This window comes from Callorhinus ursinus, unplaced genomic scaffold (assembly GCF_003265705.2).
Source record: "Callorhinus ursinus isolate GAN/ISIS: 27379988/994484 unplaced genomic scaffold, GSC_fseal_2.0 scaffold6, whole genome shotgun sequence".
Lineage (NCBI taxonomy): Eukaryota > Metazoa > Chordata > Mammalia > Carnivora > Otariidae > Callorhinus > Callorhinus ursinus.
Genome location: NW_027397068.1, coordinates 5,903,089 through 5,915,192, shown reverse-complemented (window position 1 = coordinate 5,915,192; position 12,104 = coordinate 5,903,089). Strand labels below are relative to the sequence as shown.

The 12,104-nt window shown below is 40.4% G+C and overlaps 1 protein-coding gene across 3 annotated transcripts; it reads right to left on the bottom strand.

Moving 5' to 3' along the window:
* Positions 1-8,706: 8,706 nt before the first annotated feature.
* On the bottom strand, positions 8,707-12,033 carry RWDD2A (RWD domain containing 2A). Of its 3 annotated transcripts, none has more exons than XM_025861997.2 (3): positions 11,908-12,033; positions 10,670-11,009; positions 8,707-9,633 (listed from the first exon to the last, which is right to left on the bottom strand). In XM_025861997.2, the coding sequence occupies exons 2-3, from the start codon at positions 10,868-10,870 to the stop codon at positions 8,956-8,958; spliced, it is 879 nt and encodes a 292-aa protein (XP_025717782.1). In that variant the 5' UTR covers positions 10,871-11,009; positions 11,908-12,033; the 3' UTR covers positions 8,707-8,955. The 3 variants fall into 3 exon arrangements, with proteins under 3 accessions (XP_025717782.1, XP_025717790.1, XP_025717772.1); XM_025862005.2 differs by having other exon boundaries at positions 10,670-10,791; positions 11,908-12,028; XM_025861987.2 differs by having other exon boundaries at positions 10,670-10,899; positions 11,908-12,025.
* Between the last annotated feature and the right edge of the window lie 71 nt (positions 12,034-12,104).

The window sequence follows — 12,104 nt, the reverse complement described above, 5'->3', positions numbered from 1 at the left end:
TTACAAAGTAGATATTTGAAGGAACTTACCAAGTCCACAGAGCTAATAAGTGAAGGAGGTGAGCTCCGTGTTTAACCTTGCTTCACGGTCTGCTCTCTTCACTAGAGTGCAGTCTAGAATAGCATTGTCCAATAGAAAAAGGAAGTGAGCCACTTGTGTAATTTCTAGTGGCCTCATAAAAAGAAGAAACAGGTGGAATCCATGTTAATAATTTATTTTATGTACACTGACACGTCCAGAATATTATTTCAATATGTAATTGATATAAAAATACTAATGAAATATTTTACATTACCTTATACTAAGCTCCAAAATCCAGATATTTTCAAATGCATCAAAGTCATGGAAGCCCACAGACCCCCTGAGTATGTGAATCACAAAGGTAGCACAAAAATCAACAGATAAAAGGAATAGGGTGTTTAATAAAAGAATTGGGAAAACGGGCCTACCACATGGAGAAAATTAAAACTAGAACCCTACCTTACAGAGACTTCCGATGGGTTAAAGAATTAAATATAAATAGTAAAAATATAAAGTTAATAAAAATTAACGTAGCAAAATATCTTTGGGACCTCAAAAACACAACCATGAAGCAAAAAATGGAATGCATTATGTGAGGCTGGGAAGGTTAAGGCCGACAAATGGCTGCTGCCATCAAACAGGGTAAAGTGGGGAGAAATCCAGGACTGTGGGAAAAGGTGGTTGCTTCTACAGAGATGGCTTCATCAAGAAAGTGATAATTGAGGCTCAAAGGCTTAAATCAGCTCAAGGCATGGCATTAAAAACTAGAAAAATGCCTATGTTTTTGCCAGAAGAATCTTTTCTGTCTTGCTCGCTGTAAGGCTGAAATAACTGAAAACAAGAACATTCTTGATCCTACTGGTTGCCAAATTCCACCAGGAATTGCATTCACAGCTTTCACCAGGCCTCGTATTTAAAAATATTGATCAGAAACGGGAAGACTTTGATCTGGAAAGGGGATTTATGGGTAGGGGGATTTGGAAGACATGTGATACCCTGCTAGTGTGAACAATAACCCAGGTCTGAATACTGAAAATCCTGTGTCCCAGGAAACCCCTCATCCCCTAGGCAAACCGGAAGAATGGACACGTCCTCCCTTGCTAATCAAAGTGGGAGCTCTTCCTGTCTAAAGATTTTGTTAACTGCCCAGCTCGAAGATCCTGTAATCAGCTCCCTCAGTTTACCTCCCGCTCTTCCCACATTATTTCTCTTTACCTCCACACACTAAATATCAGATTCCAGAGAGGAGCTGTGGTAGATACAGTTAGAAAGGGAAACCCATAAGAAGACTCCCACCAAAAGAATTCTTGATTTTGCTTATTTATATTTTCAAAACCTGAGGGAAAGTATATGGGATTCTGAAATGTACTGAGAAAGGAGAAGTGCAATTTTGGATTGGAAAGAATTGATTGATGGGGTGCACTTGCCATCGATTCTGGATTCAGTGTGTTGCCTTGAGCAGCTGAAAGTCATTCTACTTTTGGATCAATTAGTTGGCTGAAATGTACACTTAATAATAGCCCACATTAAATGAAATTGAGAATGCAAGCATTCCTTGAAATAATGTTAGAGGAATTCAAAGATTTCAATGATAGGAATGTTGGAGTGGATTTGTCATGTGCAGTCAGACCATCTTAATCCTGGTGATCTAAGTCTCCCAAGAAGACCTATCCCTGACCCTCCTTTCACTAAAGCCTTGAGAAATACAATGGTGATGGGAATATCAGCATCCATGAAAAGCATTTTCTTAAAATATTGGGGTATAATTCACATTATATTAGTTTCACATACACAACATGATTAGATATTTGTATATATTAATGCAAAATGATCACAGTAAGTCCAGTTAACATCCATCAGTAATTTTTTTTCTTGTGATGAGAACTGTTAAGATTTACTCCTAGCAACTTTCAAATATGCAATACAGTGTTATTAACTATAGTCACCGAGCTCTACATAACATCCCTATTTATTTATTTAGATTCTGCATACAAGAGCAATCACACAGTACCTGTCTTTCTCTGACTTATTTCACTTAGCATAATGCCCATAAGGTCCATCCATGTTGTCACAAATGGCAAAATTATTTTTTTATGACTGAACTACATATATATATATGAATATATACAGAGTATTATACATTTTCTTTATCAGTTCATTTGCTATTGGACATGTAGGTTGTTTCCATATCTTAGTCGTTGAAAATAATGTTGCAGTGAACATAGATGTGCAGATATCTTCGCAAATCAGCAATTTCATTTTCTTTGGATAAATACCCAAAAGTGGAATTGTGGATCATAAGGTATTTCTATTTTTAATTTTTTAAGGAATCTCCATATGTTTTCCATAGTGGTTATACCAATTGGCATTCCCACCAAGAGCGCATAAGTGTTCTCTTTTCTCCACATCCTCACCAACACATTTCTTTTTGATGATAGCCGTTCTATCAGGTGTGACATGATATCTCACTGTGGTTTTGATTTGCATTTCCTTGATGATAGTGATGTGAAGCATCTTTTCATGTGTTTGTATGTCTTCCTTGGAAAAATGTCTATTCAGATTCTCTATTTTTTAATTGGATTTTTTTCTATTGAGTTTTATGAGTTCTTTATATATTTTGTATATTAGCCTCTTGTCAAATATGTGATTTGCAAATATTTCCTCCCATTCAGTAAGTTGCCTTTTCATTTTGTTGATGGTTTCTTTGTGTGGAAGTTTTTTAGTTTTGATGTAGTCTCAGTTGTTTGTTTTTGCTTTTTTTGCCTTTGCTTTTGGTGTTAAATCCAAAAAATCAGCACCAAAACTGACATCAGGGTGCTTACCGCCTATGCTTTCTTCCAGGATTTTTATGGTTTCAGGTTTTTCATTCAAATCTTTAATCCATTTTGAGTTGGTTTTTGTGAATGGTGTAAGATAGTGGCTGAGTTTCATTCTTTTGCTTGTGGCTGTCCAGTTTTTCCAAAATTATTGAAAGACTCTCCTTTCCCTGTTGTATAGTCTTGACTCCTTTGTTGTAAATTAATTGACCATATATGCATGGGTTTATTTCTGGGCTTTCTATTTTGTTCCATTGATCTATATGTCTGTTTTTATGCCAGTGCCACACTATTTGATCATTATGGCTTTGTGATATAATTTGAAATCAGGGAGTATGATGCTTCCAGCTTTGTTCTTTTTTTCTCAAGATTGCTTTGACTATTTCGTTCTTTTGTGGTTCTGTGCAAATTTTAAAACATTTTAAAAATATTTTTTGCATTTCTGTGAAAAATGCCATTGGAATTTTGATAGGGATTGCACTGAATCTGTAGATTGCTTAGGGCAGTATGGACATTGTAACAATATTAATTTTTCCAGTTCATGAGCATGGAATACCTTTCACTTATTTTTGTTGTCTTCAATTTCTTTCATTAATGTCTTATAATTTTCAGTGTACAGATCTTTAATTTCTTTGGTTAAATTTATTTCTAGGGGTTTATTTTCGTGTAATTGTAAATGGGATTGTTTTCTTAATTTTTCTTTATGATAGTTTGTTATTCGTGTATGGAAATGCAACAGATTTCGTATATTGATTTTGTATCCTGCAACTTTACTGAATTCATTTATTAGTTCTAACAAGATTTTTGGTACTTTAAGGTTTTCTATATATATAGCATCCTGTCATCTGCAAATAGAGACAATTTTCTCTTTCCAATTTGGATGCCTTCTATTTCTTTTTCTTGCCTAATTGCTCTAGCTAGGACTTCCAATACTATGTTGAATAACATAGTGGTGAGAATGGGCATTTTTGCCTTGTTCCTGATTGAGAGGAAGAATTTTCAGCTTTTTACCATTGAGTATAATATTAGCTATGGGCTTATAATATGTGGCTTTTATTATGCCCTCTATAAACACTTTGTTCAGAGTTTTTATTATAAATGGGTATTGAATTTTGTCAAATGCTGCATCTATTGAGATGATCATATGATTTTTTCCTTAATTTTGTTAATGTAATGTATCACATTGACTGATTTGCTGATGTTGAACCATCCTTCCATCCCTCAAATATATCCCACTTGTTCATCATATATGACCCTTTTAATGTATTAATGGAATCAGCATTTTATTGAGGACTTTTTCTAAATTGACATTTTAATAACTCGGAGACTTGTGGGAAATGCTGTGGTTAAAATGGGCTCCCTATTTTATTAATTTATTTTTTTATTTTTTTAATGGGCTCCCTATTTTATTAATTTATTTTTTTATTTTTTTAATGGGCTCCCTATTTTAATGGAGACATCAGAATCTTAGGGTTGACAGAGGCTGAATAGCAGTGCTTCCAAATGGAGACACAGTGGAAACAGTTATAATAGGAAGCTGGTCCACTGTAATCGGCGTAGTTTGGCCTACAGAAATCTTTGGTGGTGGCCAGTAAATCACTGGGTTTCATAGCCTGAAATGATGTTGAAAAATCTAACAACTAGGATAGCACAGTTATTGACCAAGAAAAATCAGTGCCAGTGTATACAGCTGGTACAACCACACCAGTGTATATCAGCTAAATATCAGCTGGGCTTCGGACCAAACAGGTGGGCAACCCAATGTAGACCTTACTTGCTATGAATAACAACAACAGCAGAAAAACCTGACTAGAGCCACCAATATAGAGTGTCAAGGCCTTCAGCAAATTGCCATGCATAGATATGAATGAAAGACCCCTAAGGTGATGAACTCTGTAATATCCAAAATCTTCAAGGTTCCATTTACTAGAATAACAATACATTGCAGAAAGGAAATCACTAGTCCTTTTGGAAATCACCTGGCAACAGAGCTCTGAACAAATACAAATTTCTAGTGTCTCAGAAATTATTGTGGTCTATGGGACTAAGTGTATGCTTAGGACTAAGTGTATATAGGAACAAATCCATCGTCTAATCATTTTCTCAGTGAAGAGTTAGAGTTAATTTCTTCATCATCTATCACCACATTGGATTCCTAGTCACACACACAAAAGGGTTATTCTGACTGGAACTACCCAATGATTTGCAGCGGTAAGTCTCACCGTCAAAAGCTTTAAAAGAAACGGGTATGATTCTTTTTTTTTTAAAGATTATTTGTTTATTTGAGAGAAAGAGAGAGAGTATGAGAGGGGGAAGGATCAGCGGGAGAAGCAGACTCCCTGCTGAGCAGGGAGCCCGATGCAGGACTCGATCCCAGGATCCTGGGATCATGACCTGAGCCGAAGGCAGACGCTTAACCAACTGAGCCACCCAGGTGCCCAACAGGGGTATGATTCTTATCACATCTTGACTCAATATGATCTTTGGATCATATTAACATAATCAGACGGTGATTCCAACTGTAGCTGACAGGTTCTCTTTCTTGTAGCTACTGATTAGGCCAATGCTTTTTTGTTTTTCCTATATTCCATTAAGTAGAGTGCCACCAAAGCAGTTTGTGCTACCAATAAACAACATTACAGACTGTCTTTTTTCAGTGTTCCATTAACTCTGACTCTGTGCCAGAATATAATTCTTGACACCAGACCTTGATCATCTCACTGCTAGACAAGGTATCACGCTGGTCTAACAAATTGATGATGATATTATGTTCTTGGGCCTAGAGCACAGGCATCATTAGATTTCCTGAATACCTGCTAAGATCTCATGAAAGCTCAAGAGTCTGCCACCCTCAGCCAAATTTGTGGAGGTCGAATGTCTTACGCATATTAGGATGTGACCTCCATAGGGAATAACTAATTGTGTACTTTGTTCCATCTGTGACTAAGAAGGTCCCTCAATATTTGCTGGGCTTCTTTGCAATTTGTGTCCACTGCTCAAACTGATTTATGGGTTGATCCAAATGCTTCTAGCTTTAACTGGGCTCAGAAAAAGGCTGTTCTAGCTGGCCCAGGCTGCAGGGAAAGTAGTTCTACCATGTAGACCTTATGAGGGAGACCCAATGGACTCAGAATTTTGAGGCAAATCATTCTGTATAAAACAAGGATTTTTCAACAAACCATGTCAACTTCAGAAAATACCTATTCTTTCAACTTACTACTGGGCTACATAAGATAAAGCAAATGAAAGAAAATTGTTTTGTTCAAAAGGGTTCTGTGAAGACCTCAAGTAGGCTCCCTCAGGCCTTCACAAGTTCTCTGAAGGGATGGTTGGCATGTTAAACAGTCATATATGGAAACTCAAATTCATAGGCAACATACTTCTGATTTAAGATAGGGATGTTTTAGAGGTCCTTGTATTATGTCCGTCAACTCATCTGGTCCACTCCTTAATCCACTATGCAAGTATCCTTAGCCTTTAGCCCAAGACATAATAGACCAGTAAGGAAGGAGAGGCAGAGAACGTACGTGAAGAAAGGTTGATTTAATCAGTAAGTTTTTTAAAAAGACACTGCAATATTTATAAAGAGCATTCATTCCAAATAACCATTTAAAAATATAATGTATACAATATCATGATTCTTAAATTCCAAGTGATTCAGACTGATTCTGACTTTCAAGAAAAAAAGGGCAGATGTTGGGTAGCTCAAAAGAAGTGTTGAACAACTGAACATTCAGTAGGCCAGAAATGAGGGTGGCCTTATGGATTTAAGCAGCAAGAGCTCTAAACCATCTCTCTAGAAGGCTCCCAGAGGGTGATTTGATTCCAATTACTTCTCCCAAACCATACAGAGAAAGGGCAGTTCCTCAGAGTAAGTGTTTTATGTATGTCTCTCTCTGTGTGTGTGTGTGTGTGTGTGTGTGTGTGTGTGTGTGTGTGTGGCTGGTGGTGGGGGGGCGGCAGGATGGGAGGTGCTAGAGGAGGGGGGTGGTCTGTGCTCCTATGGGGCTGGGCAGAGAAAATTAGCAGTCTACTATACATACAAAGCAGAGCTTTGAATTATCATATGTCTATTTTTTTCTATAAAACCTATACTTCTCCCATAATTAATGTCTATTATTAGTGTTTCTGATAGGAAAAGAAGTATTGCTGCATTGGTAACACCAAGCATGTAAAAATAGGTTCTGAAAAATTACCACCAGAAATAGCTCCAGAAGCAGTAAAGAGTTCATAAGTTATTCCTTTCATTTAGTGAATTACGTAATTTTTTATTCTTTATTATACTTCTTTAAGCTTCTTTATCTTTCCATCCCTACTTCTGCTAATTTAATCATAGAAAAAAAAATCCTCTATGGGAAGTTGAGGCACATTATTAGGTGGATGGCATCTGATATGGAAAAAAAAATTAACAGTAAAAACTTGTGAATGCTACTTACTGATGGTCTTGGGGACAATACGTAGGATACTGACTCCTATACTATATTGTTTTCAGTCCTGACAAAGATTGAGAAATGAGTCTTTGGCAATGTAAGTCCCATTTGTTCCCTTTGTATAGAGGTAAAGGTAAAGTATAAGGCCCTTGCTTGCGTCCCAGCCACATCCAAGGCTAGGATTAAAACATGAATGGACAAGCTGCATCATCTGGCAGGGCAGGCCCGTGACCAGAGCCTTGGTTTGAAGGTCTGAGTTGTGCCCTGAAAAGAAACTCCTTCTGAGCTATGAGTGTGTAGGCAGGGCAGAGTAGACCCAGTTCCAAGGCCTCAAGGTCAAGATAGCTTAGTGCAGGGTCTGCTGTTGCATTAGATCCTTGCCCTAGCTCAAGCACATGTGTCTGTATCCTAGACACAGAAAGTAAAACCAGAATGTGCCATTTCACCAAAAATTCTGTAAGCTCCCTGGCACATGCAGCAATGTTTGGCATCTAAGAGAATGTATCACAACATAGGGAGTGAGGCACTCATTCCCCCTGAGGTACTAACTCTCAGCATCCATTTTTGGCATCCTGGTGGGACCAGGGCATCGGTGGGGTGCCTGAGGCCAGCCGGAGAATGAAATGCTCCCTGAGAAAGGGCAGTAGTGGTTAAAGAGAGACCGTGGAAAGCAGAGAAAATTGCAGAGTCAGCTCAGGACATCTCTTAACACGGGTGGGACTCCCAGAAATTCCTGGGGAGGGTGGATACTTTGCAATGAAAAGGAAAAGGTGTGGCAGGTGCTAGTTAGATAGAGGTCACTGTCATCAAAATAAACTCTCATTTTTGACAAAGGCTGGTGAAGCCGGCAATTTTCAGAGGAGATGGCAGTGACTTCTCACCAAAATGCAGAGCTTGATTTTTTTCCCCCAAGGTGATGGAGCAGAGCCATCCATCATGGTCCTCCTCAATACTCCTGCCCTACAAAGCAATGCATCCTGGCGCACAGGGGAAGGCTGCCAGTACACATTACTTGTGGAACACTCTGTAGGCACGAAAGTGCATCTTTTTTGTGTGTATAACGAAGAATCCCGGTATTCTTACCCTTAGTATCATTAATCAGCTGGTCAGAACAGCCAGACAAAGGACACATAGCGTTACATGTCACCTTCAGTGCTCTTGAGGCTGCACTGTTCTGATTCCTCTGCTACCGCACTTAGGATTGAGTTTTACTAAGAGAAAAAACTAGAAATAGGGGGTCTGACTTAAAGGAAGAAATGTAGTCACCGTGTGCTCTTCTCACTTTAAGCTCATTCTCCGATAATGAAAGAAAGAAGATGTGCTGTGCCATCATGTGCCAGTATCAAGAAAGAGAGGAACATTACTTATAGGAGTTCAGAGCTGCAATCTGACTATCAATATTAATTACGGGTTTTGGACTCCTCTTTAATCAAGTCAGCTTCACTGGTTAAATTGACTGTTTTTATTAATTTACACTTAGTTTTCAGTTAACACAAGAACATAGAGATAACATCACAATTGCACTGTTATAAAGTTAAAAGGCCTTTGTGTTTCATTACCAGGTAAAAATTTGGGGGCTAGTTGTCTCACAGAGGATGCTAAACAGCCACTGGCCCTTTTATTTTGGTCTTATTAACAGAAATACTGCCTTAGTGAAATTATAAGCATAGGCCTCTTAATTAAGCTTCCTAGGAGTCTGAACTTTTACTTTCAATACCAAATAGTATCTGGAACACATGCTCACTTTTGTGTTTTTTTAGAAATTCTAAGAATTGGCCCAGATTCATGTGATAGTCATTCCTTAATCCATAGTCACCATGGGCCTCAAGGAGTAATTCTTCGAAAGAATGGAAAAGGCGCAGATCCTCTCCATTTCCTTCGGTTTCGACACTTTCAGCATGCTTACAGGAAATGTGTTTCCAGTTGGGATACCTAATTGTGTGCCAGAATTCCTCACAGTGCTCTTTGAAGCCCTCCACACAGATTATACCCGGCTTTCCTGTCATGCAAAATCCAGTCACGTCTAACCTTTTCCCGACATCCAAAATCTTTTTTCTTAGGTCCTGCTGATATATGTGGTGACTGTAGATCCACATTCGGAGGAATGTGTTCTTGACTGGCTTTGCTTGTGTAGATGGTTCGTAAACAAGCTTTCTGTTCAGGAAATAGGAGGCACTATTGTCCTGCAACCACTGGATTGCCGCACATACACAGAGCTCACCTGGATCAAAAGTCCCTATATAAGAAGTGAGACCTTTGTTGAGAAGTAGTTGCTGTTGTCTGTCAAGCTCAGACGACCGTCCAAATAGCTGCAATGCTGCATAGGGGTAGCTGTGAGGCATGGTTACTTGCAAATCAATTTTCACCTTAAAATGAAAATCAAATAGATTTAAGTACCATAAAATCTCCTAAGCTAGTTTATCAGTGGCAACAGCATGATTTTGATAAATATAAGTTATTGCTACTATTAAGTGTCAGCTATGGGCCAGAAACTGCACTGAGAATGTCACATACACTATTCCTTCCATGTATGCATTCATGCATTCCAGTATTTATTGAACACCCACCATGTGTCAGGGACCCCATGCTAGGATAAAGAAGTGAAGAAGCTAGATGCAATTTCTGCTATTCATGAAGACTAGAGCCCAGTGAAGGAGACAGACATTAAACTAATAATTACACATCACAAGTACTTAATTTCAATGGTGAGAAGAACAGGGATCCTGAAACGTGTAACCAGTGAGACAGAAGTCAGTCTGGGAACCAGGAGATCTTTGGTGAAGGAATGACAGCTGAAGGATGAGCAGGAAATCACTACAGGAGGGGTTCTCAAAAGCCTAGTCCACTTGTTACCTATGCTATGCTCATGTTGGTGGAGACAATGGATCAGAAGATGAAGGTAAATTCATTCATTCATTCTAAATACTAAAATACTAAATACTAAATTTAGATTTCCTGTCTGTATTTGCTTTGTGTCATGGTACTAACCAAAGAAACATTCATCCACTCAAGTCAGTTTTGCTAAAGGTAATACTTAGATTTATAAAAATTATAATACATGTACAAGACAGTACATACTACAAGAGTTGGAATGGTAAAAAACTGGTTGAGTGAACAGAATAATAATGGTAGTATGAGACTGCAAGATGTTTTTAATAAAAACCACTTTTTTAATAAAAACATATTTGTTAAAAAGATTGCATGTTTATGTAAAATTCAAGATATTTATTGAAGACAATTTACAGGGCATCCCATATTTTACATATTTCACTTTCAAACAAGTAAAGGATAGACGAATCTGGAATATTCTCTATTTGCTTCCTGGACAGAAATCTCACGTTCCAAGTGTTTCCACTAAAAACCGGGCACCCGGCAAAAATGAAAACAACTCAGGGTTCTTACCTTGGGCTCCTCAATCTGGAGGGTAATCACAAATTCGATTTTTGGCGGCAGCGCCTCCCTTGTGCCTTCCAAAAATCGCTTTATATTCGTCAGGACATTTACATCTTCAAGTTTTACTTCTCCTTGGTTAGGAAACATAGAAAACAGCATTTCCATCTCTAGCAGCTGAAGCTGCAGGCATTCTTTCATTGAAGAAGACATGTTGCCTCGAAATCCACCTGCCAGGAAAACTGGAAAGGCCCAGGGGCACTAGGTTTGTTAATTTCAGCGGTGTCCAGAGAAATTTCGCGAAGGTCCCTTTCCGTGGAAGCAGTTTTGCAGGAACGCTACGCACCGACAGCTAGGGGCACAAACCGGGACACTTACACTCTTTCTTCGCTTTATCAACCAACCCCCAAATTTAGTATACACAATATCCCTTAAGACACCTCGTTAAAATTCAGATTCCCATTCCGTTATCTCCCCACCCCCACCCCCGCTTCCGATTTAAATCCGGGAATCTGGACTTTCAACAGGTGTTCCAAATTATTCCGTTGTAGGTGGTTGGCAAACACCTGCAGATGCTCTGCAAGCCTGAATTCTAGGAAAGGCAAGGAGCCCAGCTTGCAATCCCACCAGGGTCTCGGGCTTGGGTGGAGCTGCGCCCTGTGGCGAGGGAGGCCCGCAGTCTGGCGAGGCGGTGGTCGCATCCCTTGGCTCCGGGGTCTTGGGGGCCCCGCCGCCCGCAACGCCAGTTGCGGCGCCTCGACCCCAGCGCCAAGGACCCCTTCCGAGCGGGCCTTTACGGCTCACCCGGGAGCCACATCACCCCGGGATGGCAACCTGATAGCTCCGGACGATTTGGGTCCATCTGGCCTGTGTGTCGAGGGGCCCAGGCTAACGGGGAGTCTTACAGGTACATTAATAAAATGATGTTTAGTGCGAGCTGGTGCGGAGAGATGGGGTGGGGGTAGCGGCTCGAGAAGGCTCCCGGAGTTAAAGTTTGGGGAGATGAACCTCGAGGATCTAGAAGGTGATGCGGGAAAGGGGAAATGGCCGAGTCCACCTTGTCAGAGGCCCCAAATCAGGGTTGGTACCCCCCATCTGGGATCACTAGGAACCCCGGCTTCCCAGGAACGCAAGACTGCCACCCTCTGAGACCCAAATTTGGAGGCGGGGACTGCGTTTTTGCAGGTCGCAGTGCTCTGATGGCCCACGACCCTCGGCCCCAACCCCCGGGCGACCGCGGGGGGCCTCACCCTTCCCGGTCATTCAAAGGAAACAGCCCCAAGCCCTCTCAGAACCGGGATCCGCAGTTCCGCAGGCGCGAGCTGCGCATGATCCGCAAGGAGGCGAGGCGGGGCCAGCGGATCCTCCCCCCTCCGTGATTGGCCGGGGGGCGTGGCGATGGGCCGGAAGTCACGCAGCGCCACGTCTGCGGGTTCGGAGAGCTTCA

What these genes read in the sequence shown, in the direction of transcription:
- RWDD2A (XM_025861987.2), bottom strand. An exon ending in TCCAGATTGAGGAGCCCAAG is followed by an intron (nt 9,634 to 10,669) that starts GTAAGAACCCTG and finishes TTTCATTTTAAG; the next exon opens with GTGAAAATTGATTTGCAAGT.